A 27,300-nucleotide genomic window follows, 5' to 3' on the forward strand; every position below is an offset into this window, starting at 1 on the left:
TTGACATGTGGGGGGGCAGCGCACCCCCCCCGCGACAGAAAGGCATGCGCCCGGGGGACATGGGTGACCCCATGTCCCTAGAGGCCATATGCCTCTGCCAGTTACATATAAAAGCAACAATTAAAAAATTCCTCAGCCTCCATTTTTTATTGTAACCCGCCCTGAGACTGTGGGGAATACATCGTCCTCATAGCAGTACCTGGTGACAGCTGGGTCACTGAAAAAGAACATGAGAACGTCACTAAATACCCATGTTGATTAGTAGGACGAGGATACGGTCCAGATTTTCCACCTCAGTTGCCCAAAATGCCTTGTGCCCACAGCCAGTTCAATATTGGGTCACCCCCAGCAAGGAATACCCATCTCTTCTTGTGGCCAGGACTGGCAGTGGTCCAGGAGGATGCCAGTTGCCACCTAGGAGCCAACAAAAACTCTGCAGCACATCAGGAACCCCCTCGCTGGACCACCCCAGAAGTTGCTCGAGTGGTGTGGACCCAGAACAGGCTCTGCTGGTGCGGAGATCAGAACACACCAGCTGCACATCCATTTGGTGAAACGCACACTGTCAAAGACACAGAAGGCCTGTGGAACTTTTTTGTTTATTTGCCTTGTTTCATGGGAGAAGTTAAATAACATTTGAAAAAACAGGACAGATTTTTATTAGCTGGGTATATTCTCCCCCACCCCCACCCACTTTGTGCACTCTGTGTAGGTTTTCGGCACCCATTTTGGTTTCTCTCTGTTTTCTCTGAATGCAGCTCTGCTTGGCTGCCCAAACTGCGACGGAGAAGTCGTTCCGCATTCTGGGAATGTAGAGAAGAGGTATTGAGTTTGAAGAGCTCAAGGCATAAGGCTGCATATCAGCGGAGAAAGAGAGTTTGTACAACAGGGCCTTCCTTCGAAAATTCTGTGTTCCCTCAACGCACGGTCACAGTGGAAGGTCGGCTGACTCCTGGGTCCTCAAAATTAAAACTGTCGATGACCAACGCCCCTTTAAGCAGATGGTAGGTTCTCTTTCTTTAAAAGAAGGCTTTTCGGCTTTTATTGGCAAGGGATCAGAAGGAGGAGGAGCCTCTTGGAGAACGAGGGGAACGATTTTGCTACAAAGTAGGTAGGACTTGCAAAAACAACGTCCACCCATAGGAAAGCCCTGCCTTAAAACACCAGACTACGAAAGCTCTGGAGGAGGCGCCTCTCAATAAAGAGCACTTGAGAGTATGGCAGGTGGATGGAACCTCTATCTCTTGCCCCTCTTGGGCCAGAGCAGAGTATTGGATGGTCTGGAAACCTGGCAGGGCATCGTTCCCCCCAAGCAGAAACCAGGTAGGCACATGAGGAATACAGGTGGGCGCGTCCAGGTCACATCTGAGGTCTTGGGTGTGCTACAGACGTGTTTCTTGCCCACAGCTCCATTTGCAGTTTTCACATCCTCAAAGTCTGGACTGAGTAGAGATACCTTCCCCAGCCCTAAGGTCCTCGATGCTCACTTCTTCCGGCAGTCGGGAAAGTCTTGACAAAAATGACCCTTCCATGTGGCACATTGGTGTATACAGATGGTGCGAAGTTGGACAGCAAGAGAGATCAGATTGGATGGCGCTTTCCATCAGTCGTACATCTCGCCTTGGGCCATTGCAAGCCTTTCTTACTCCTTTCTTCATTGACAACAGTGGCCTACTCATGTGAGCGCATATAAACTGGAAGAGAGCATCTCAGCTGCGGCAATACTCACCATCTGTAAGGGGCATTTAAGATCTCTGGAGATTGCAGGCGTTGTCACAGCTGATGCCTGGGAGAAGAGATGTAAATAAGAAGGAACTGGAATGAACAGAACGGTGAAGTCATTCTGGAGTTCAGAGCAAACTTTCAGCTGCAGAGCTTAAAAGTTCTGCAATGACTTCATAGGAGTTCCAGAAAAAAAATGCAAAATCCGATTTTCATCACTGTTCCGACATCTCGCCATTCACATGAGTAGGCCAGTCCCCTGAGTGGAAAAAAAACAACAGCAACAGACAAATGGCCCCGCTCCTCAGGCTCTTTGTTTTGCAGTTTTCTATTTCTGGTTCAGACAAACAGAAGGAAAACAAGAACATTTCTGGAACCTGGGTAAATTCTTTTCAAACTTGGGTCTGAAACTGTTTTCATTTTTTTTAAAAAAAAAAGTCTCCAAGAACGTGACCCCATTATGCTATTCTATACCTTACACGTAGATGTGTTTTCTATAAGTCATGTTTTGCCACATATATATACTACTGGTCCATATGCATTTCATTCTGATCGCTTCCATGGAGGAAAAATGAGGCATTCCAGCAAAATGGATATCCAGCTATTGCTACAGCGCTTATAAAAGAGTCAGTTTGAAAACCAATGAAATTATGTTTGGATTTTCTTTCTTTTTTTTTCTGCAGTCCAGAAAATGTCGGAAAAGAAAGTCACCATGTCCCCCCCACAAAAATGTTGAAAGATGCTATATATTTCTCAGTAAGGTGATGTTTTGCCTATAAACACCTCTACAAATATTTTCAGCTACGAGTTGATGGTTCTGCTTAGGAATTCTGTTGCTTTTTTAAAAATTAAAAAGTTACTTCGGCAAAATGATAAAAATATTCTGTGAATGACAGGCATTTTGGGAGCCTTGGATTACTACCGTCAGGATGCAGCCACCTGTAATAAGAAAAAACCTAAGCACAATCCCTCCCTGACCAGGTAATGCAATTCACCTGTAAAAAGAGGTTTTCATTAGTTGGATCCAGTCAGTTTTTTCACTCCGAGTCGCTCAGTTCGTCTACTTATTACAGCCTGTTTCACATGGTTTTAGCCTATGCATGTCCCACAATCTCCAGCATAGCCTTTTTGGATGGTCAAAGGTGACTCCTCCTTTTCATCACCAGAAAACTGATTGGGACCAACTTGATATTGGAACCTGCCATCCCTAGTGTAGGAAACGGGATGAAAGACCTCCATCAGCAATGTGCTGACCCAGGCATGCAGGTAAGATGCCACTCCTTAGAGGTTCTGGGCCCAAGCTTGGATGTGACCCCCAGCACTACATGGATCACAGAGCCCTCAGATGTCCCTGTTGTTTGTTGGATCTGGGGTTTTCTGCCTGCCTTTTTGAGCCCCATTTTTATAGCATCCTTTAGCTCAGATTTTCCATCTTTCAAGAGACTCTTGAAATAGGCTTCTGTAACAGCAGGGAGAAATTGTGACAGAACAATTCAGAAAGTTCAAAATGTGGATTCCCCCCCCTCCTTAATGTTCTAATGGATTTCTGTAAAGAATAAAAAGAATTACTTTAAAAAAGTCCTAATGTAAAGGACCTAAGAGGGGAAGAGTCAGTGCTGTTAGAGCACGTTCAAGATGAACGTTCAGCATTAACGGGTCAGCGTAATTTGTTTCTTCCTCTCTAATCTTACACATTAATGAGAGGCCCGACAGCCTCCCAGTACTTGGTAATTACTTTAGATTAAAACTATTTTCAGCTTTTGTGCTTCAGGCCCTGAAATAACCTCTAAGGCTACAGCCTGCATAGACAGACTTAGAAGTAAACTCTACTAAAGACTGACAGACTTACTTATGAGTCAGCATACATAGGATTTAGTTGTACTCCTATAAGACTTGTCCTAAATCAGAGCTTGAGCACAACCTTCTCCCTCTCAATCATACTTCTGGGGCACTGCATGATGGGAATATATCCCAGGATGCAAAGCTCCAGGTTTTTAATCCCAAGCATTGGAGGAGGGACAGGTGAAGGTGTTTTACGAGGTGAGTGCATGACGGAGTCTCTACCATAGGCCTGGGAAACAGTCGATTCGACCTCTCGTTTTTTTGTATGTCGAAGAATTCAGTCATGGCTCTTAACTGGGGCATGATGCTTGTTGTTCGATGTTTGAGAGCTAAATATTAAGGCAGGCATTTTATACAAACGAGGCTCTGCCTCCCCGCAGTAGGGTTCTTTGATGTTCTTCATTGAATAACAGTCTCTTCAGCCATTGTGCGTTCCAGCATGATCCACCAGAATTAGACTGAGAACCTCCCCATCTATTCCAGCAGATCTATGATTTTCTGAAGACATGGGTGGGGTAGTTCAGGAGGACAGACTGTTTTTGGTCAAACCACAGTGCTAATTGTCGAAGACTCCTCTGACTTCTTCTGCTTGCTGGGCAAGGACTTGAGATACTCTAGGTGACGTCGGGCATCTTCTTGATTTTGCCGGACATAATAGATCAGGTATGAGATCACCATGGCGAACCAGCCGAACATGGTGACCAGCATGGCAATGTCTGTGGTCTTTTTATAGATGTTGCAGAAGTCTACATCCCCAACAAGTTGTAGGAACGGCTTGCCGATGTGTTCCTTCCGCACAGATGCATCACACAAGATGCCATCGGAAGTGCCAGCAACTAGTTCTACCCTCTCTATGAGTTGCTGGAGAGTGCAGTCACATAGCCAGGGATTGCTGGACAGGTTGGCTTTGGCTTTAAGTGGGTTAAAGACGTCCTTGTTGACTGACACCAGCTTATTAGAAGACAAGTCCAAAGAATGCAGATTTTCCGGCAAGCCCCGGAAAGCCCCAATCTCTACCCGGCTGATGACATTGTGAGACAAGTCTAACTCCATCAGAAGCGGCAAGTTCTGGAAGGCATCATTGGGTAGGAAAGAGATCTGGTTGTAATCCAGGAACAATTTGTTGGTGTCGTTGGGTATATCCTTCGGGATAATCGTAAGCTGAGCTTTGCTACAACGGAAAGTTTTCAAACCGTCTTCGCTGGATGGGTAGCAGCCCTTGGGAAAGGTGGTGGCTGAGTGGAAGCAAAAGGCTATCAGGATGAAGCTCTGGAGAAGCAGCCACGTGGCCACTGAGTGGTAAAAGAACCAGTCCAGAAAAGGCATGTTGGGGCATCTGGATAACTGGGCATCTACTCAGTAAACAGACACCTCTTGCAACTTCTCTGCCCCTTAGGGAGCCCCGCAGACAACTGTTGGGCGAGCACCATCTGTGAAAGACACGGCAAAGATAAAACTAGAACAATCCTTCTGACTTCACAAAGACATTTCACAACTGATCTTATGGCCTAGGGCAGCGGTCTTCAACCTTTCCAGGGCCAGAACCAGATGAGCTGTGAAAGCACGCCAGAATAAAGTGGACAGCCAGAATTATAAACTAACTCATGTGTCTTCAGTGTGGGGCCAGCGGGTGACATGGGGCCCATGACACCTTTTCTGGTGCCCAAGCATTTTTTGGAAGTGGGTGGGGCCAGGTAGGGCTTTTGGCCAGCAAAACCATTGATTGGCTATTGGAGATTTGATTTTTAAAATGCTCCTATGGCAGCAGGTGTCACCACAGCATGAGAATCTACACTGCGTGACTGAAGTGAAGTTGTGGCACTTGATTTGTGGCCGGCTCCACCTCCTGCGGCAGCCATTCTGCTGGTGCACCCACCAGGCCGTGTCAGAATTCCAAATGTGCCCGCAGGCTCCTAGTGTCAAGATCAAGACTGTGGGTGGCAGTGCTAGAGGGCCAGGGACAGGAAGCAGCAGCTGGGCTTCAGAGGAAGCATCCTGCAGTGAGCGATGAGCCATGAATCAAGAGTCATGGAGGAATTACTGGGTGAGCTTGTTGTTCTGTCTTATGGCTCCTCTAAGTGTGCAGGCAAAGAGAAGCAGGAGCCACAGCACCCTGCCCACTGCACATGTGCGCTAGCAGCAGATCCTTCCAAAAGGTAACCTGAAAAACTGGAGGTGTCTAAAGATAGCTCGCAGTCCAACAGGTAGAGCTTGACACACTACCTGAACTGGATTGGTTTCCCCACTCCTACACATAATGCCTGAAGGGTGACCTTGGGCTAGTCACAGTTCTCCCTGAACTCTCTCAGCCCCACCTACTCCACAAGGTGTCAGTTGTGGAGAGAAGGGAAAAGAGTTTGTAAGCCGCCTTGAGTCTCCTTACCAGAGAGAAAGAGGGGTATAAATCCAAACTCACCCTCTTCTACTACACTATTGACTTATATGCTTTTATAGCCTGGCTTGCTTTTATTAGCTGTCTTCTGTCAGCACAGTTTGATTGACTCGCTATCATCGATTGATTTGACTTGTTCTCTGGATCTGTTTTTACTGGTGGGGATTATTTTAATGACTTTTATTCTTTTACTGACTTTAATGAATTTCATTCTCCACTCCTCCACATGAGCGGTGGACTCTAATCTCGAGAAACTGTTCTCTTTAGGGACCCTGTACAGGAACTGTGAGGTCCACCACATTTTGTAAATAAATAACAATAGTCCAAACGCAGCGGGTGGCTTGTATGTTCAAGAACTGTGTATGCACTGTAAATACTCCAGTTTTCATACAAGATGGTGACTGCATGTATTGGGATGATCTAGCTGCAGCTCAAAGATCTGAAAAGGGCTTCTGTCTGTGACAAGCCTTCTGAGTAACTCTTCTCCCTTTGACTTCCTTGAACTCTTAACTCTTAACCAGGTACCAGCATCTCCAGATATTAACTACTGCTGATTTTTCAACTCTGATTACTTACAATAACTATACTATACAATAACTGTACAATAACTTTGATCAAAAGATTAAAAAGTTTCTTATGAGAGATAAACTCCCCAATTATGGTCCGGGGTGCAAAATATTGTGTGATATTACTTAAGGCCCGAAGACTTATTGAATCTTCAATGATTTCATCCCGTAAATTCCATTTTACTTGTTTTAATTTTATTGTAATTTGTTTCGTATAGAAGAAGAAGAAGAGTTTGGATTTATATCCCCCCTTTCTCTCCTGCAGGAGACTCAAAGGGGCTGACAATCTCCTTGCCCTTCCCCCCTCACAACAAACACCCTGTGAGGTGGGTGGGGCTGAGAGAGCTCCGAGAAGCTGTGACTAGCCCAAGGTCACCCAGCTGGCGTGTGTGGGAGTACAGAGGCTAATCTGAATTCCCCAGATAAGCCTCTACAGCTCAGGCAGCAGAGCTGGGAATCAAACCCGGTTCCTCCAGATTAGATGCACGAGCTCTTAACCTCCTACGCCACTGCTGCTCCTAGATCAGTGGTGGCGAACCTTTGGCACTCCAGATGTTATGGACTACAATTCCCATCAGTCCCTGCCAGCATGGCCAATTGGCCATGCTGGGAGGAACTGTAGTCAAACAATCCACTGCTTATGGAAATATGCCCACCATGGTCCTAGATGCTCCTGCATCCCAAGGGTGTATAGGTAGGTTTTATATTTTTAATTGGCAAAAAGCCATAAATAAATAGTAATAATAATAAATAATAATATTATTATCATTAATTATTACTAATAATAATTAATAATAATACCCTGTTTATTAGTAAAGTTAATAATAATTATTAATAATAATTAATCATTAATAGTTATTAATAAGAACAACAACTATACTAACAAACAGGGCATTTGGGTAGCATTTCAATTTACACATGACAATGGACAGGAAAGAAAGGAAAGAAAGGAAAGAAGAAACTATGTCTGTAGAGCTCGATGTGGCCAGAGTGGTATTTTAACTGGGCTGCTTATGCATGAAGCATGAATGTAGGTGTGTGGCATGCACATGGAGCACTGTGATCTCTTGCATCCCAAGGGTGTGCAAGTGGGCAATGCCAACTCCAGTTTCAAACTGATACCACAGCACAGAAAAGTCCACATATAAGTCTGGGCAGGTTCCCAACAACCTTTGTTAAAAAGGAAGAATGCAGGAAGTGGTAATTGCAAACCAGTTGCTAACGAATTCACTTTCAAATGCTAGAGCACCCAGTGAAATTCCATGCCAGAGTGTCAAATTCCCCCCACTTAGTAGATTACAAACTGTGCTCTGGGTTGTCAATGAAACCGTAACAAGGGCTCAGGTGACAAAGCCAAGAACTCACAAAATGATCCCTGTCAGCACTTGCTGGCCCGTGAAGCTCAGAAGCGAGGGAAGGATGATGCTGGTAGCCGACCAGAGGAGCCAACAGAGATATCATGGCTGACCTCTGGTCTGTTACTGTAACTGCGACATCTGTGGATCATGACAGTGGCCCACCTCCAAAGAACTATGCACACCTCCTCAGAGGTGTAGGGGGATAAAATGGCGCCTGGGCAGTGAGTGCCCCCCTGAAGCCCTGCCCCCACTTATGTTTTTCTGATGGCTGGAAACAGCTGCTCTGGGCCAGGCTGGTGGGGTGGGGCCAAGCCTGGCGGGGCAAGAGGGAGATTTTCTGCCCCCCCCCCACATGACCCACCGGCATGCACCTGGTGCACAGAGCCCCTCTTCATCCCCTTATAGCTACGCCACTGCACTTCCTTCTGAAAAGACCTCTGAAAGGAGGTGGGGCCATGCAGAAGGTCCCAGTTTCAGTTTCCAGTGGAAAGGAACAGGTAGAGGACAACGCGAAAAACTTTTTCCTGAGACGCTAGACAGCCACTGCCAGCCTGAATAGGCAATACTGACCTTGTTTGACCTTAGCCTAAGTGGAAGGCAGCTTCATTTATCCATCTGACGCATCCCCTGCTAGCCTTCAACATACCTCAACAGATCTTTCCTCTCAGCAGCCTTGCTGGGGCACCTTCCTGTTGCTCAAAATCGTGAGCAAAGTCTTTTTAGCTGCCTTTCAAAAGAAAACAAGATTCTCAGGCAAAGAGAATCCAGACCAGCCCCTCCTTATCAACCAAGCCACTGCAAAACGTGGGTCAGTGTTTTTAGCTGCCAACATGCCAAGCGATGCCTGAAAAGGTCTTACAATTTTCTTCTCTACCTGATTATTGGAACATAAGAAGAGCCCTATGGGATTGGCCTAGTGGTCCATCTAGTCCAGCATCCTGTCTCACACGGCGGCCAAACAATACCTTGTGAGAGCCAACAAAAGGGCACAGAGGCCGAGGCCTTTCCCTGACGTTGCCTCTTGGTCTTGGGATTCAGAGGCCGACTGCCTCTGAATGTGGAGGTTCCCTTTAGTCACCTGCATTTGAAAGAATAAACACCCCTCAAGTTAAAAAAAAATACATCAGCAGGAAAAGGAAACATTAACAGAAAAAGGAAAACAGCAAGGTGGGAGAACCTAGAAAGATGAAAATGGAGGAGGAGGAGGAGAGTTTGGATTTAAATCCCTCCTTTCCCTCCTGTAAGGAGACTCAAAGGGGTTTACAATCTCCTTTCCCCTCCCCCCTCACAACAAACACCCTGTGAGGTAGGTGAGGCTGAGAGCTCCAAAGAACTATGACTCGCCCAAGGTCACCCAGCTGTGTTGAAGTGCACAAGCTAATCTAGTTCACCAGATAAGCCTCCACAGCTCAAGTGGCAGAGCAGGGAATCAAACCCAGTTCCCCAGATTAGAGTGCGCCTGCTCTTAACCACTACGCCATGCTGGCTCTCAGAAGAAGAAAAGGAGGAGGAGGAATTTGGATTTATATGTATGGCTCTCCAGTTGCACAGTGGCAGATAGGAAGGCGCTCCAAAGGGTGATCACTACTGCTCAGAGGATTATCGGCTGCCCTCTCCCCTCCTTGGAAGAACTCTATAATTCCCGAAGCCTAAAGAAAGCCCAAAATATTCTGAGAGACCCGTCTCATCCAGCACACTCTCTTTTTGAACTGTTACTATCTGGCAGATGATACAGGTCTATCAAAACTAGGACAAAGAGGCTTAGAGACAGCTTCTACTCTAGAGCTGTGGCTATGCTAAACTCCGCGGCTTCGTGTTGATGTGTTTGGGGCTGTGTAGGGGTGGGTGGAGAAAGAGAAAGTGAGGATGGGGTATGAGTCTGAAATTGTGTGTATCGAGGAATGCTGCTGTAAATTTCGTTGTGCGTGCACAATGACAATAAATGCTTATGCTTATACTGGTCCAGGTCATCTAGCAAGAATGTATGAGTGGGGAAATCTGGTTTACCAGTAAAACTCCATTACTCATGTGGAAGAGTAGGGAATCAAACAAGGTTCTCTGGATTAGTGTTGGCCATGGTTAGCCACTACTACACCATGCTGGCTCTCAAAATGGCACCAGATATCGCCTTGCCTTCTTACAGATGTAGTGTCCTGATTTTATTTAACAGCTTCCTCTGGGTATAAGAACACAACATATACTGGATGCCATACCACTTTACTCATCTTACAGCAGCTGTGACATGTTTGTAGTATTGTGGTGGACAGGATTATAGTCCCCTAGGGCTCAAACCTCCCCTCTGCTCCCTGAGTGATCTTGGGCCAGTTCCCCATTCTCCCTACCTCACAGGGTCATTGTGAGGGTAAAATAGGGAACCTTGGAGGAAGGGATAAAAATATTCCATATAGAGCTGGGAAGGTTTAAATTGGACATAACTTATACATGGGACAAGGAATAAGGTTGTCCCCACATAACCTGCTGAGATATAATAATGTCTTAGCTGCCACCCAGAATTGTCCAAGAAGAACAATTTTCATTGCTCCCTCCCACCCCACTTCCAGTGGGACAGCTCTGATTCCCCTTCTCAGTTATTCCTGGGGTTACCCCATATTCCAGGAGCAGTATTTGGGATAATTTTGGGGGCCATGGGACCCCATATCCAAGTGGGAACCAAGCCAACATGCCACAGCCCTTTTCCTGGAATTTTCAAGAGCTGATGACAGCCACATGGATTCTACACAAACCTTAGCTGCAGTGCTTGGACACCCGAGGGTCCGGAAGGGGCAGGGTAGGAATGCCAGTTCTTCACTGTGATTTGCTAAGGATTTTTAACAACACATGTATTTAGAACATTTCTAATTTGTGGAGGAAGGCTTGTGCCAAATCAGTTGAGGCCGTGGCTGTCAGTTTTTCATGTCTCATTTTCCACCACTTCACTCTATCAAAGAGAAACCAAGAAGAAAGGTGGGATAGAAACGGTTTTTGATGGGGGGGGGGTGGTGGTGGTGGTAGGTGAATATAATCTTTAAGAACCTAGGCCCCACTGTGATTGAAAACAAAAAGCTCGCTTTTCCCAGAAAGGACACTTATATGTTTACAGTTATTCTATTATTAAGTTTATCATTTATAGTAAGTTTTAAGAACATTTAAAAATTGCAGGACTACAGTAAAGAATCTCTGTCAGGCAGCGTCAGCCAGAAGCAGAACATGAAAGATACTGGCCGGCAGGCACTAGGAGAAACACAGAGTTTGATGCCAGAGGGTCACAAATGAAAAGCTGTGGAAAGGAAGGGGTGGCAAGAGATAGCAGTGTCAGGACCATGCCTGTCAGTATCTTGATATCTTGCTGTGTGTGATTTGCAATTGTCTTCCTGTTTCCCTCTTCCCTTCCTAGCAATCTCCTGTTAGCAATCTCCTGGCGCCAGCCCATCTTCAAAGAGGTGTGAAAGGTTCCCAGGTCCTTCGTAGCTTTGTTGTAGAAACTGTAATGGACATTTGATGTGGGGTGAAACCGGGTGGGGGGGGGATTAAAAGATATAAGTCCTGGATCTGAGCTCTCTAGCTCAGATCCTGCTTTACATTGTTACTCTTCGCATCACCTGGAATAAACTGCTTTTGGACTTTCCTACGGTCTCTGTTATTTCCACGTTCGAGAGTCTGACAGGCAGATCACATTTGTATCTTTAACTACAGTGGAACCTTGGTTTTCATTGCCTTCGGTTTTCATTGGTTTTGGTTTTCATCGATTTTTTCTGTGAAAAATTTGTCTCTGTTTTCATTGATTTGACTCGGTTTTCATCGATTTGCAGTAAGGTGCAGGGGTTTGTGGAGAAAAATCACCCGGACAAAGCTGTTGCAGGCTGTGTCTGCAACTTGTTTAATGACAATGTCTTGCCCTATTTCAGACAAATCTTAAAGAGGCATCAGAAACAGGCCTCTTTGGACAGCTTTCTGGTGCGACATTGGTCCACTGGCTCTGAAGCTGGTCCTAGTGTTATTGTTTGTTACTGTTTTCAGCATTAAACACCATGTTTATTCACCAAAAATGTGTTTTTGGTATGTTTTTTTGAGTGCCTAGAACAGATTAATTGGATTTACATTGATTCCTATGGAAAAGTTTGCCTCGGTTTTCATCGGTTTTGGTTTTCATCGATTCTTTTCGGACAGATTACCAACGAAAATCGAGGTTCCACTGTATATCTAAAGGCAAAATGGGGAGGGGAAGGGATTCAAACTCTTCTTACAGACTTCAGCTTCTCAATGATCTGTCTCCTTTTTCTAAGTGGTTAGAGTACCAGACTAGGATCTAGGAGGCCCAAGTTTGAATCTCTACTTTGTCTCAGAAGTAATCTAGGGCCAGTTGCACATCTTGCCTAGCCTACCTCACAGGGTTGTTGTGAGGCTAAAATGGAGAAGAGGAGAATAATAGTGTAAACCATGTTGGGTTCCCATTGGGAAGAAAATGAGCTAGAAATGTCTAAACAAATACATATACACAAATAAAAAAGTTTCTATTCAAATCAAATTCCAAGGGTGACATTTGACAGTCTCCAAGAGACTGAATTCAGGTGATGCTAAACTTGCCTGATTTTTTTTTTGGCATCTATTTTCTCTTGAGCCATTGTGTTGCACTGGATTTTTAAAAAATGCCCCCCCTGCACACACAACCAGAGGAACACACATACTGGATGGAGGATACACTACTGAGTAGCGGTGTGTGTGAACAAGATATTGGGGTACAGGTGGACACTAAGTTGAATATGAGCTGTCAGTGTGACACAGCAACAAATAAGGCTAATGCGATTTGGGGTGCATCATCAGAGGCATAATATCCAAATCGCAAGATTTCATAGTCCCACTATACAATGCATTGGTCAGGCCTCACCTGGAGTACTGTGTACAGTTCTGGACGCCTCATTTGAAAAAGGATGTGGACAGAATGGAGCAGGTGCAAAGAAGAGGATGATCAGGGGCCTGGAGATCAAGCCCTGTGAGAAAAGGCTGAGGGACTTGGGGATGTTTGGTCTGGAGAAGAGGAGGGTGAGGGGAGGACACGATTGCTCTCTTCAAGTATGTGAAAGGTTGTTATTCAAAGGAGGGCAGGGAGCTGTTCCTGTAGGCAGCAGGGGACAGGAGGACTCACACTGATGGGTTTAAATTATGGGCAGAAAGGTTCCAACTGGATATTAGGGGAAAATAATTTACAGTAAGAATTGTGCAACAGTGAAACCAGCAATCTAGGGAGGTGATGAACTGCCCCCTCACTGGCAGTTTTTAAGCAACAGCTGGACAAACACTTGTCTGGGATGCTCTAGGCTGATTCTGCATTGAACAGAGGGTTGGACTAGATGGTCTGTATGACCCCTTCCAACTATTATGATTCTGTGATCTGGAACTCCTCCTTTGCAAGGGGCTCTCTAAGCAAGCCCAGTGTAAAGGATTCAGTAGTGTTGATGGTGAAGTAACCTTGAGTGCATTCCACAGCCCGGGCGATGGGCCAGATGCATCGGCGGAGACTTTATCTTCAGCACTTGCGAGGAGATGAAGCCTACTGTTCCCCATGGGGAAGCTTAGGAAGGGGATGGGGTGACTGAGTATTATAACCTGTGCTTCTGGCCCGAGGGAAGTGTCATTCCTGCCACTCGTGTACTTGAGCTTTCTAAGATGTCTTAATAAAATGGACTTTTACTCCCAAAGCCTTTTATTTCTCGCGTCCTATGGAATTCCACTTACATTGTGGCGAGGAATCCTAATTCATCTATGATATTCCTGTGCAGTGGACCTCTTGTCCAACTAGCGATGGAGAGGTTGAATTTTACTGCGAGGAAGAGTCGCGGTAGCCCCCAAAGAGGAGCTCCGACCTTTCCCTTCTGGATCTGGAGGAACCAGCAGGAGAACGGGCCTCGCTGAAGTGGCTCTTTCCCGTCCACCAATGTCATGTACGAGTCTTCCTTTTACTCCCGTTGGAGCGAGGGGCGTGGCAGCGGCCATGAGAGTCGTTTGGTAGCTGTCTATGGATCGGCGCCTGTGGATCCGGATCTCTACCGTTTTCATGTGGATTCACAAACCTCAGATGCAACCTGTCATGGAGGAGGCGGGCTTGACCACTACTTTCATCGCGGCAACCCAGGAATCCATTGAACGATTTCTGGACTCATATTTTGGTGATGCTCCCAAAAGAACCACCGTGGCACAGCACTGGGAGCCCGTCCAAAGGACACCGGGACTAAACCTGGAATTGGGAGGGGTATCCGTACAGCTTCCCAATCGGACCCCCCCCCTAATCCGGGCCAGCGACCGCGCAAAGTGCCTCGAGGAGCCACCGGTGGCTCGCGGCGACTTCACGGTGTCATGCCGATGCCTGCGGCTTCCAGGCGGCGAAGAGTCGAAGAAAGCCTGCGTTCCCAGCCAACCCGGTTTCTCTCCTCCCATCGAGGGAGGACTGGGATGAAGTGCAGAGACGACTGCGAGAAGCCGGCTAGCGGCATGGAACCGTGAAGCGCCAGCTATGGGAGGAAGAGCGGGCACAGTTGTTGCAGCAAAAGCGCGAAAACCTGCAGAGGGACCGGGAACAACAGCGCCAAAGAAGTCCAGCTCGAAGTTGGACCGTGCTAAAGCCAGGCTGGCTCCAGCGACAATATGCCCAGAATCGGTCGAGTCCATGATAAAGTCCTGGAACAGTCCAGACTGGATTTACGCGGCAGCAGCGACAGCGTTCAGGCTCTCGCGCCGCGCAAAGTGAGCTCACTGAAGCCCACATAAAGCGGGACGAACTGGCTAAATTGGAGCGAGAAAAAGCTGCTTTGCATCGCACCAGGATGCATTGGCTGCCGCCAAAGGGAGAGGGATCTGCAGCTGCGTTGGAGAAAGAAGGAACTAAGGAGGCAGCAGACGGGCAGCCCCAAGTTGGAGTCTATGCTGTTACTGATCATGCCGGTGCCAGGGGCCCGCGTACCTGGGTCCTGCCACTGGCGCCAGCGTCACCGCCAGCGCCCCCGATTCCGGCTCCCCGGTACAACAGCTGCCAGCCCACCACCTGCTCAACCCGGCGCCCAACCACCTCCCCAGCAGGCACCAAGACGTCATTCGAGCGAAGGGCTACTATCGCCCCCCCGATACCAGCCCGTTTTGATGGGACGGCTTCCAAACTTCCCTACTTCATCTTGCAGCTCAATGCCCACTTGGAAGACTATGATGATCTATATATGCCGGTCTGAGCCTTGCGAAAAAAAATCACGGGACTTATGCGGCTTTCCAGTCCTGGATGGGGCAGCAATGCCGACTGGTTAAGTGACTGTTTTGGATTTACAGGATGAGGACTCTTTCGCACAGTGCCGCATTCCTCCAAGAAGCTTTAGAAGCCAGCTTTCCAAGATCCAGGCGCCGAGAATGAAGCCATCCAGCACCATCAAAACCATCCCAGCAAGGCAACAGCCCGTTTGCAGAATTTGTCCGTGAATTTAGATGCCCCGTCTGCGGCTTTATGCGACTTCCTCCTGGTGGCCTGAGCATGAAATGTGAATACTTCTCGGATGCTGTGGACAGGCAAGCTACGATGAAAGCGGTGTTTTAATTCGGGTTCCTACGTTACCATTGCAGATTGGATCCAGTTGGGGTCTCAAGTGGCGTCTCGTTTGGAATCACGGCTGCCGTCAAGGAGGCCGCCGCAGCCTAAAACTTCACCTACTGTGTCCACCAAGTCAAGCCCAGCGGCTCCCACGGAAACCACCTCCGACCGCCCGTCGCGCGAAGCTTGGAGTGTGTGTCTTTTACTGCGGAGGGGCCAGGTCATCTAGCCTTCAACTGTATTAATCCCCAGAAGCAAAAACCAACGACCCCAGCTCCGGCGCACTCCGTCATGCCAAACCACCCAGCAGGTCAGGGCAGCCTCCCACTGGCTGCGTCCAAAGCATTGGTGACGAGAAGGCGACCCAGAGGAGGAAGCAGCTGTTTGTCTTTTCTTCAGCCCCCATGGACATGGGCTGGCGTTGACTCCTGGCCAGCGGTGAGTGAAGGCGAAAGCGCTCCCATTACTGTTCAAGCATTTCTGGCCAACCCCGCTAAACACTACTCGCATTATAGCCTGCCGGCCCTTGTGGATTCCGGCTGCTCTCCCCACACTGCTTAATCGCGGCCCCAGGTGGCAGAGGAGCTAGGTCTGGACCGGGTATTCCCCTGGCTAAAGCCCATACCATTCACCCAAATGGACGGCAGCCCCCTCGGAAGCTTGGAAAGGACCCGAGGCCCAGTTCAAAACGCAGCCGGTTCTCCTCCGTTCGCGCCGACCATTGGGGAGAAAATTAGTTTCATTTTAGCGCCAGTGGCCAAACACTCCATAGTTTTGGGCATACCTTGGTTGTTGTTACATGAACCAAAATTCATTTTGGAAAGAAAGGATCCTAGAATTCACTGACCCTCCCTTTAGCGGTGAACACATGAATTGGGAGAGAAAACCCAGCGTCTCCTGACGCATACCCCTCTCTGGCTTCCTCAGTGATTGCTCCGATTCCATTGGCATCCCGCACTGCATATCAAGATCTAGCCAGAGTTTTTCAGGAGCAGAATGCGATCAGTTGCCACCCACAGAGACACTGACTGTAAGAATTGTCCACATACAACCAGAGAGCAACTACCCAAGGAGGTAGAATCTACCGCATGAGTCCCAATGAAGAGAAGGCCCCGTGCCTTCTTAGACAAGAACCTTCCTCGAAGGTTTCATCACGGCGAGGCTACCAAACACACACCGCGCTGCTCCGTTTGTTTGTCAAAGAAAAGAATGGGTGCTTACGACTTTGCACAGATTATCGAGATCTCAATCTGCGGTCTCCTGTCAATAAATATCCTTTGCCTTTGATCAAGGACCTTTTAGATGTACTTCGGCAAAGGACGCATTTTTTACTAAATTGGACTTGAGAGAAGCTTACTACAGAGTCAGAATTGCTGAAGGCTATGAACACCTGACTGCGTTTAACACAAAGTTTGGACAGTTTGAATATTTAATAATGCCATTAGGGTTAGGAGAGAATTAAGGGCCCCCGGGGCTTTCATGGCCCTTATTAGCGAAGTTCTCCATGATTTACTGTACAAAGGGAGTTGTTGTATACTTAGATGGCGTTTTAATTTACGCAGCAAGCGATAGAAGAAGCATGAAATATTATTGGTTCGAGAGGTGCTGAAAGCGGCTTGCTTGACTAACTCTCTCTTTGCCAAACTCTCCAAATGCTGTTTTCATCAGACCTCCATTGACTATTTAAGGTTACGGATCTTTCGCAGCCGAGGGCTTAAAATGGATCCTGCTAAAATTGGCCTTGATCCTCCAATGGCCTGCCCCACCAACCGCAAAGAACTCCAGTGGATTTCTTGGTTTTGCTAATTTTTATCGTGATTTTATACCCCAATTTGCTGAACTGACTCTCCCTCTCACAGACCTCTATACGGCACTAAGGGTAAGGATCCCGCATCACGCCAAGCCGGGGGCCCCCCTTTTCTGGTCTGAGAAATGTCAAGCGGCCTTTGAGCGATTAAAATATCTGCGTTTACCACCGAACCTATCCTAAAGCACCCTGACACGGATCTCCCGTTTGTGGTTCCGCGTGAATAGCCCACCGGACAAAAGCTCTTGAGGGCAGCCCTGTTGCAGAAAAAATAAAAGATGGTAGACTGGTTCCGTGGTATGCTTATTTGTCTAAGAAATTCTCTGGTGCGAGCTCCAACTTCGGACTACCTTAGGAGACAAAGAGACTGCGGCCATCAAAGCAGCACTCACTTGGCGCCACTGGCTGGAGGGGCTAAACATCCCTTTCAAGTTTGGTCGGGATCATAAAACCTGGCAGCTCTTTTCCACCCCACTCCAAGATGTCCATAAAACAACCGTTGGGCGATTTCTTTCACCGTTTCTCTTTTACAGTCCATTTTTTCCCTGGGAAAAGCCAACAAACTGGCTGACGCAGCTCTCAGCCTACCCGGGGAGGGTGGAGCTGCCTTCACGAGACATTCCGCGCACTGTTCTTTCCCCCCCTCCCAGTTGGGGTTGGCTGTCCACCCGATCTCAAGCGTCCACTTCTCCTCCACCCCGTTCCCAGTCTGCGTCTCTCCTTTCCTGCGGGGGGTGGAGGCGGGGCTTCCTGTGAAGCGCCTCCAGCGGCGAAGGGACTCCCTATTAGCGTTTGGAGAAATGGAGTTTAGGCGGAGGGAATGTTGGTGCGTGCCTCCCCCACTCCGCCAGAAACAGGTTCTTGAACACTTGCCACGATGCCCGATTCGGCTGGGCATTTTGGCTTTGAAAAGCTCTCTGCGCTTGGCCGCCCGGCAGTTCTGGTGGCGCCTTAATGCGCCAAAGACATTGAGGCATACATTAAAAGGCTGCTCGGTTTGTGCAGAAGCCAAAACCATCGGGGAAAGCCCCATGGACTATTGCAGCCTCTCGGTAGCTTCCATACTATAGGAAGTCATCTCCATGGATTTCATTACAGATTTGCCCGAAAGTCCTCATGGCAACCTTACCCGGTTTTACTTATGGGTTGGTATTTGGACTTGTTCTCTAAAGCAAGCCCATTTTATTCCATGTTAGCTTCCATCCCCTCGGCTCCTAAGTTGGCCATGGCTGTTTATTCAACATGTTTACGTCTCCATTCCGCCCCCGTTAAGGTGGTCTCCGACCCATGACTAATTCATCTCAAAGTTCTGGAAAGCGTTTCCAGGGTTGTTGGGGGCCGTGACCGTCGCCGCCCCCTACCACGTTCAAAGTGGCTGCCAGGCCGAGATAACGAACAGTACCCTAGGGCAGGATTTACGTTGTTGCACCAACTACCACCAAGACAATTGGTCGCGAGAGCTTATTCCGTTTGGAAAGTACGCATACAACAATGCGGTTCATATGGTAGTACAAAGAAAACCCCCTTTGAAATTGTGTTAATTGGCTCCTTCCCGCCCGTTGCCACAACTACCCGCAGCTGCCTTGGACCCCCCAGAATTTCAACAATGGATTTCATCCCTAGCCGAGGGATGGAAGTGAGTCCAGGCCATACCTTACAACAAGCAAAGGACTCCCAAAAACTGCAGGCGGATAAAGGCACCTTTCGGATTTCCCTCTGCGTGTGGGCTCCTGGGTGTATTTATCTACAAAAAAATCTCAGAGGCGTGCATAAATTTTCCAAACTTGGCAAGAGATTTGTGGGACAGCACACCAGGTACTAAAGTGATTAATGATGTCACTGCCGGCTTGAATTTGCCTAACTCTCTTAGTAACATCCATCCTGTCTTCCATTCCGGCTTGCTCGAGGGAGGCTCCCGCTTCCGATGCCTGTACGACCGCCCGGAGAATACCGACTATTATTGATGGCCACAAAGCACTCTGAAATTGGCGCTATCCTGGACTCTCGCTTTATTCCTTAAGCGGCTTGCAATATTTAGTTTCTTAGGTGGGATATTTCCTCTGGAATTATAATCAATGAGTTTATTCCGAAAACATTGAAGCCCCCACCCTTATTATGCTTTTCCACCCGTGCCTTTCATACAAACCTGGGGGGAAGGGGTCTTCTTTAAGGGAGGCAGAAGAGTGTAAAGGATTCAGTAGTGTTGATGGTGAAGTAACCTTGAGTGCATTCCACAGCCCGGGCGATGGGCCAGATGCATCGGCGGAGACTTTATCTTTGCGCGGGAGATGAAGCCTCTGTTCCCATGGGAAGCAGGAAGGGGGGATGGGGTGACTGGTATTATAACCTGTGCTTCTGGCGGGAAGTGTCATTCCTGCCACTGCGTGTACTTGAGCTTTCTAAGATGTCTTAATAAATGGACTTTTACTCCCAAAGCCTTTTATTTCTGCGTCTATGGAATTCCTTACACCCAGCTGTGCAACTGAGCATGTGCAAACAGGGGACTGATGGGGCACTAGTTAGCTCTCCCCCAATCAATGAATCTAGCATTGACTTCAGCAGTTCAGGGTAGGCAACACTCTTGCAGCTGTCTGTGCTATGCTAGGAATAAGAGCAGGAAACTTTTAAAGACTTCCTTTAAAGCACCAAGCAGGGGTCTTGGACAAGAGCTGCAGCAGCAGACCTCAGGGAACAGTTCTAAGCAGGCTTACTTGAAAGTATTTCTCATTTTATTCAGTGGGTCTTGTTCCCAGGAAAGTGTTCTTAGGAATGCAGGTAGGGATGCCAAACTTATTGTGGGGCCAGGAGTTTTCCCGCCATTGTAACCGATTTCCAGACTAGCAAGATCAGTTCCCTTAAAGGAAATGGAAGATATGGAGAGCAAACTCTACGGTATACCATAGAGTCTAGGAGAAACAAAAGTCCCCACTGATCTCCCCTCCTAATTTCCACCCTTTTCAGGTAGGACCCTCAAATCTCCAGAAATTTCCCAATCTGGAGTTGGCAACTCTACTCTCTTTGCCACTATAGAGATCTGTTGGAGGAAGGAGCTGCTCACCTGGTATTTGCTGCACTGTAGTGCCACCTTAGCAGATGGTGAGAGGTGGTATTGCAGCTACAAAAATGGAAGGGGTCTAGTAATACCTGGGCCAATCCGGTCGTAGCTAGTTGTGTAAAGTTGCAAATGCTGTCCTGGCTAGTCAGTGTGAGCAATCTGTCTGGTGAGCTATTGCATTTGCTTTTCAATTACCAGCACTGGTTGGAAAAGAATCATTGCGCTGCAATGGAAATTAAATATGACCAAATGCAACCATTTTTTCAGGGATGGTTTGGGCTCAGTTAGTACGTCCTGATCCTGTCCAGGCTGGACTAGTGCAATTTACATTGTATGGAAATTCTGATGGCTGTTCTGGACCTTCAGCTGCTTCAAAACACGGCAGTCCAGTCTGCCGGGAGATGCCAGTCACAACCAGCTGAGGGTGAGAAGCCCTTCACTGGCTGCCGTTTTGCTTCTAGGCACAAGCGGAAGTGACCCAAAGCACCAAAGGCCCCCATCACCAGAGACAGTCCACACAGCTCCACGCTATTCTTACCACTCCAGCAGATAGGAAGTCCCACACGAGCTGTGAGCAAAATTTTGGTTGGCCTTAACAAAAGGTGCAGCGTGGTTTTAAATTGCGCTGCTGAGAAGGAGACGGCTCTTCCCAAACTTCCTCTCAGCGAGCCTCTCCCCACTTCAGAAGCGCAATTATGCTCCGCAGTAGACTCACAAAATTATCCTCGGGCTCTGTGGAACAATAAGAGGTTTGGAGCCAGTGTGTTTTATGAGCTAATTTGGTCTTGAGATCCATGAAAGGAGCCAGACGATGATGCCTGGGTCTTTCCTTCCTTTCAAGTGATAGGGCTTTGCCAGAGAGGCAATCCCATTAAGTGATGCAAGGGATTTCGCTGAGTGCCTTTGCAAATGATGAGTAGCTTTATCTCAGAGTGCCAGCAGGGATGGGAAAGCCCTTCCTCCAATAAACTCAACGCTGAAGTCTGTAACTGAGCCAGCACATCTCTGGCGGAAGCCCCCTAGACAGAAAGGGGGAATGACATGAAAGGGGTGCTTGGGTATTAAGGTGGTTTGATCTAGAATAAGTTTGGATTTATACCCCCCCCCCCCACTTCTCTCCTGTAGGAGACTCAAAGGGGCTCACAATCTCCTTTCCCTTCCCTGTGAGATAGGTGGGGCTGAGAGAGCTCAGGAGAACTGTGACTAGCCCAAGGTCACCCAGCTGGCATGTGTTGGGAGTGTATAGGCTAATCCGAATTCCTCAGATAAGCCTCCACAGCTCAGGCAGAAGAGCGGAGAATCAAACCCGGTTCCTCCAGATTAGAGGACACCTGCTCTTAGCCACTATGCCACTGCTGCTCCCAAGAAGGGCAAATCCACAAGCACAGCCCCACACCGCGCCCAACAGCGGATTTGCCCTCCCCCCTCCTTTGAATGGGCCATTAGTCACCTACGGTGGATATTAAACATTTCCCCGGTGACCAGATAGGGAAACTTTTGGAAACTGGAAAAAGCCGGCCTGGACTTTGCTGTTCTTTCTTTCCCTAAGAATATCAGGATTATAAATGCGTTGGGCCAGAAAGTGGGCAGAGGGGAAAAAATTATTTTGGGGGCACAACTGCCACAAAAAGCTGTGATTTTAAAAAAAATGTGGGGGAACAGCACAGAGAACAGCAGTGGTGTAGTGGTTAAGAGCAGGGGCACTTTAATCTGGAGGAACTGGGTTTGATTCCCTGCTCTGCTGCCTGAGCTGTGGGGGCTTATCTGGGGAATTCAGATTAGCCTGTATGCTCCAACACACATGCCAGCTGGGTGACCTTGGGCTAGTCACAGTTCTTCTGAGCTCTCTCAGCCCCACCTACCTCACAGGGTGTTTGTTGTGAGGGGGGAAGGGAAAGGAGTTTCTAAGCCTCTTCAAGTCTCCTTACAGGAGAGAAAAGGAGGATATAAATCCAACTCTTCTTCTTCTCTACCAATGACTGTTTCCCCATTCTCTTTCCTCCAAAACTTCCACCCTCAGCTACCTAGGTTCATTTTGAAGTTGAGAAACGAGGAAAAAGAGATATGCCTCAAGAGTGAACTATGGCTTCCAGGATTCTAGTGGGAACCAGAGACTTTGTGAATACATGAAAGCAAGCCTCAATAGCGTCTATTCAAAACGTTCTATTTGAGAAAAGCAGCAGAGAGATACAAATGTGAAAAGCCAAGCAGGTGTCCTTACTAAGCCACAAGACTCTTCTCGTTGCGAGCTGCCGGAAAGGAACAGCTGGCTGCGAAACACGGCCCATGTCACCAGGGGAATACCCAAGGGTATGTGGAACTGGTGAGGTCAAAGAAGTAGGACAGGAGCCGATGGTGCCCCACACCACTGGAGGCGCACCTGGAAGAAGGGGAGAAAAAGCACGTGAAGGACATTATGTTAAATGTGCAGAGCCAACGTGTAGGCCAGAGGTGTTCAACTCTGGCGCGTCAGATGTTCAGGGACTACAATCCCCATCAGCCCCTGCCAGCATTGTAGTCCATGAACATTTGTCCATTGTAGTCCATGAACATTTGACGTGCCAGAGTTGGACACCCCTGGTGTAGATGAACAGCAAAGCAGTCTTGCACCTGCATCATAAAGCATCGGATGTTGTAGAGGTACAGGATTCGGAAAACCCAAATACATCAGCACTTGCTTTCTTCAGATAGGAAGATTCCACTCCCCATGAGGAATTTCGAGCGGGCTTCCAGGAGGCAAAAAGGGTGGCTCCAGAGTTGTTAGCGCCCACAACTAACAGAAGAACTTTGCCGTGTCAGTAGGAAATGCCAGCAAGTCACAGCTGACTTATGGCAACCTTGTAGGGTTTTCAAGGCAAGAGACATTTCAAGGTGGTTTGTCATTGCCTGCCTCTGAGTAGGGACCCTGGTGGACTTCCCTGGATGTCTCCTCTGCAAGCACTAACTAGGGTTGCTTAGCTTCTGAGATCCAATGAGATGAGGGCAGTTCTGGGCCGTCCAGGTCAGGATGACCTTGCAATGCACGGTATGTTTTATACCAGTTGCAAAAAAAGAGCCTTTCTGGGTGCAGGAGTTGGATTTTGTTTAAGTGCAGGAGACACAGGCCAAACAAGAGAGCTGATCTGAGAGTACTGCACAGTGGTTAATGTACTGGCACAGGGTGGGGTGGAGAACATACAACTGGGCTGAGTTCTTTGGAGGGAGGAAATCCCTTTGAAATTCAAATGCATTATTTCATTGAGGACCAGATTCACGTCTTCCCACCTTGAACTACGTTCTCTGATAGAAGTTATTACAACACAATGCATGGGCTACTACAGCACAAACATAGGCCCACTAGCAGAGGCGTAACTAGGAAAAAATGTACCCCAGTGCAAAATCTGAGTTTTCTGCCCTCCCCCATATGTTTTGTGTGTTGCCACAGGGGGAAGGAGGAGGGGTGTGGGGGGCGCGATTTTCCGCCCCCCACATGACTAAATGGCCCCAGCCCCAGGACATTTGACCCCATGACTAAATGGCCCCTGCCCACTCACCCAGTCCTCTGGGATTAATTGGAATGGGGTTTTGTTACAAACTCTCGTCTGGGGAGCCCCAGCATTCTTACAAGGAGGCCCTAAAAATGTTAAGCTTCCATAACTTGCTTGTTGTTAAATAGCTTTTAGGTATTAATTTAAAAAATTTAAACCGCAAGCTTCCACCCAAGACAAGTTTCCCTTTGGCATAATTATTCCTCCCCCTCCCCCTTAACATTGCAATTTGCAGCCAAAAAAATGCTGGGTGTATTCTAGAGATGTTCAGGGATAAATGAGACTCAATAGAGCCGACCATGAGCTATGTATGAGCTGCAGGACATGATGCTGCAGTGTGTGTGTGTGGGGGGGGGGGGGTGTTCCAAGGACAGACCTTTGGGGTCCCTTGGCCAACAAGGTGATATACAAAGGGTGAACTGAAGGCTGCCCCCCCCCCCCTGCTCTTGACCTTCTGGAACGAGTGCAGCTGAGCTGTGATGGCGGTGGTTGATTCCCAAGGATTGAAAACTTTGCAATTCCCCTAAACTTGGCAGTTTGTTCATTTGATTGGTCATCAGCACAAAGGCTTTGACTGATGAGCAAAAGTCTGCTTTGGACTTCAAGAGGCCTGGCACAGAATCCAGGCCTTCCCTGACTGCATCATCAAGCTAGGAACTGTGATTTGTGCTTCCCCTTCCAAAAGAAGGCAGGGATTTGACAAAAATCCTCAGAAGTCTATCTGGAAAATGTTCACATCCCCCAAAGGGTGCCACTTTTTCCGCATCATATTTCCAGCAGGCACCTTGAAAATGCAGCATATTCACCTCTGCCTTGGGGGCGCGGAAGCAAACTTCAGAGGAGACACTGCAGGTTTCGGTTAGCCGAAAAATGGCCCGTCCCCCTACACACCCCTTTTCTCTTTGGTTGCTGCTGCTGCTGCCACAATTTGCACTGTTTCGTTGAACGCAGAGGCAGCAGATCCGGCCCCTTCTAAACGCATTTGTCCAAGACGGGCTTCTTTTCCGACCCGCCATCTAAAACTACCCTGTATTTTACAGGTGTATATTGAGTGTGATATGCAATAAGCAGCAGCCTACCTGGCAATGAAATCAGGCAAATTTGAATCATGCGTATGCCATGTGATTGTACCAATGCTGTCTGAGCTCAAAGCTCCTAAGAAGATAACAGCACAGATCTTTGATATGCAATCTACAGGGTCTTGGCGGTTCCATCAGTTCTTATTATGAGGGGGTGGGGGGAGGTCTGAGATCCTTCATCCAAAAACAGAGCTAACCTCTGCAACTGCGAATTTGGAGACAAGATACTGAAAATGGATCGGGGCTTCTTTTTTTCAAATCGGAAAGCAAGACCTCCAGCAACAGGAAAAGGCTATTTCAGATTTCTTCTGCCAAAGGGCATCAGGTGTGGGGGGAAAGGGAGGGGGGAATCGGCTTAGCTGCTGCAAAGATTTGCATGCAAGCCGCTGCAAGCGCTTGCACAGAGGTAAACCTGCCTTGCCACGTAGCCGCCCCCCCCCCCCCCTCCTTTCAACTTACGGTTCAAGAATCCGCCAGCTCTTCCGAAGACGGCGTCTCTCTCCCTTTCGGGAGGCAGCTTCCTCAAGCCCCGGAAGCCGCCAGAGGGCACCAGATCGGCTCGATCCCTTAACCGAGCGAGCCTTTCCATTCAGAACCGAGAGAGCCTGGGAGACTCCAGCCTCGATGGAGGCAAGGGGAGCAGACCCCCCCCCACCCCGCACCCGACTTCCCCATTCTCCATCATCGCTCCAAGCAAGCCAGAGAGAGAGGGAGGGAGGGAGGGAGGGAGGGAGGGAGGGAGGGAGGGGGTCAGGAGGTCCTTGCCTGGCCACGGGGTGGGGGGGGCGGAGGAGTGCCTTACCTGGGAGGGCGACACACACCCATTCCCTCCTGCGCCCCCGGAACCCGATTGCCCATTCCGCCCCCAGCTCGGGTGCGCTTTCGAAGGGGGCTCCGTATTGCTCTCCCCCCGAATGTCCCCCCTCCGCTGTGCTATGCCACCCTCCTCTTCCTCTTTCTTCGCGGGGGGGGGGGGGAGGGGTATTGCAGGCTCCCCACCACCACAGCGCCTTTGCATAGGAGATCATCCCGCCCGCGCCGGTGCACCGGAGACTCACCTCCATGCAGCGGGCCGGGCGGCGCTTTGACGTGGCGGGAGCGGCCGGGAGGCGCCCGGGTTGCAACTTTCCACGCGGCGCTCCGAGTTGCGCCGGCGGAACTCCCCGCCTCCGCGGCTGAACCCGCCAAGCCCGGCCCCCCGGCCCTCCTGCTTCCCGCCGCGGACTCACCTGCCGCCGCCGGCCGGGGGTCCCGAGCAGGGCCGCCGCGCGACTGGCATTGGCGCCCCCCGCCGCGGGCGCTCCGGAGCGGCGGCTGCAGCCCAGCGAGCCGGGCCGGGGGGCGGCAGGGAGGCGCGCTCGGCCGCCGGGCCCTGGGCCGCCCCGGGGGGAGCGCGGCGCTGCGGCTGCTGGCGGCATGGGCGCGCCGGCGGAACCAGCCCGGCCGAGGCAGGCGAGCCCTCCTCGGCTGCGGAGTGAGACACCCCCCCCCGGTCCGGGGCGAGGGCGAGCCGGGGAGCGCGCGCACGGGAGGCAACTCGCGGGCGGCGGGGGGGGGGGAGGTGATTGGGCCGGAGCTGGACCCCGTCCCGGGGGCCCTGGAGTGGTGCCGGGCGGCTGCCCGCTTCCACAGCCCCCGCAGGCACAGAGGGGCCGCCCCGGAGAGCGCGGCTGCTGGCCTTCCAGGCAGAGGACGGGGCTGCTGTTCCCTGCGGTGTTGCCTTGTGGGTTCAGGCCCAGCTGACCCCCGCGCTTGTGGGCCGGCTCCCCCGCCTGGGGTGATGCATTTAGATGCCTCATGGATGATACCCCCCCCTTGGCTTTTCCCCCATTGGGGGGGCCGCAGGTAAAGACTTTCCCTCCGCCTGCAGAACCTCTGCCTGCCAATCTCCAGGGCTGCCCCCAGAATCGGGAGCCAGACGCACAAACACACCAACCGTGTGAGGTAGGCTAGTGTTCATCCGGGTAGCGTGGTACTGGGTTCTTAAAATTTGGTAATCACGTGAGAGCCCCAGTGTCATTTTAAATTATGTATTTTCTTGAAATAGAGGGCAGGACCAATAAATAGAGAACAAAAAAACCTGATTAGTCCCCTCAACAGGGCACTAATGAAACACAGTCCTCCAGGCAGGCAATACACAGGGTTTCCCACACACAGTTCGTTGCCAAGTCCAACCCACTGTCCAGCCCCAATCATTTAGGCCAGCCTCTCCTTTTTATCCTCACAACAACCCTGTGAGGTAGGTTGCCCTCAGTGTGGAAACAACTGCCGAAGTCCATGGCAGAGTGGCACATTTGAACCTGGGTCCCTCAGGCCCTAGTCCCACACTCTTAACCAGGACAGCAGTAGCCCAATGTGGGCAATACCCAATGTAATATCAAGGGG

General features: G+C 49.3%; 1 protein-coding gene across 4 annotated transcripts; it reads right to left on the bottom strand.

The window, feature by feature from the left end:
- Positions 1-580: 580 nt before the first annotated feature.
- On the bottom strand, positions 581-26,540 carry LRRC3C (leucine rich repeat containing 3C). Of its 4 annotated transcripts, none has more exons than XM_048517761.1 (4): positions 26,145-26,540; positions 22,531-22,689; positions 8,846-8,958; positions 581-4,994 (listed from the first exon to the last, which is right to left on the bottom strand). In XM_048517761.1, exon 4 carries the CDS (start codon positions 4,888-4,890, stop codon positions 4,108-4,110), a length of 783 nt encoding a protein of 260 aa, XP_048373718.1. In that variant the 5' UTR covers positions 4,891-4,994; positions 8,846-8,958; positions 22,531-22,689; positions 26,145-26,540; the 3' UTR covers positions 581-4,107. The 4 variants fall into 4 exon arrangements, with proteins under 4 accessions (XP_048373718.1, XP_048373717.1, XP_048373719.1 ...); XM_048517760.1 differs by lacking the exon at positions 26,145-26,540 and adding an exon at positions 25,974-26,125; XM_048517762.1 differs by lacking the exon at positions 26,145-26,540 and adding an exon at positions 25,718-25,952.
- Positions 26,541-27,300: the final 760 nt, after the last annotated feature.

Source organism: Sphaerodactylus townsendi, linkage group LG15, assembly GCF_021028975.2.
Source record: "Sphaerodactylus townsendi isolate TG3544 linkage group LG15, MPM_Stown_v2.3, whole genome shotgun sequence".
Taxonomy (NCBI): Eukaryota; Metazoa; Chordata; class Lepidosauria; order Squamata; family Sphaerodactylidae; genus Sphaerodactylus; species Sphaerodactylus townsendi.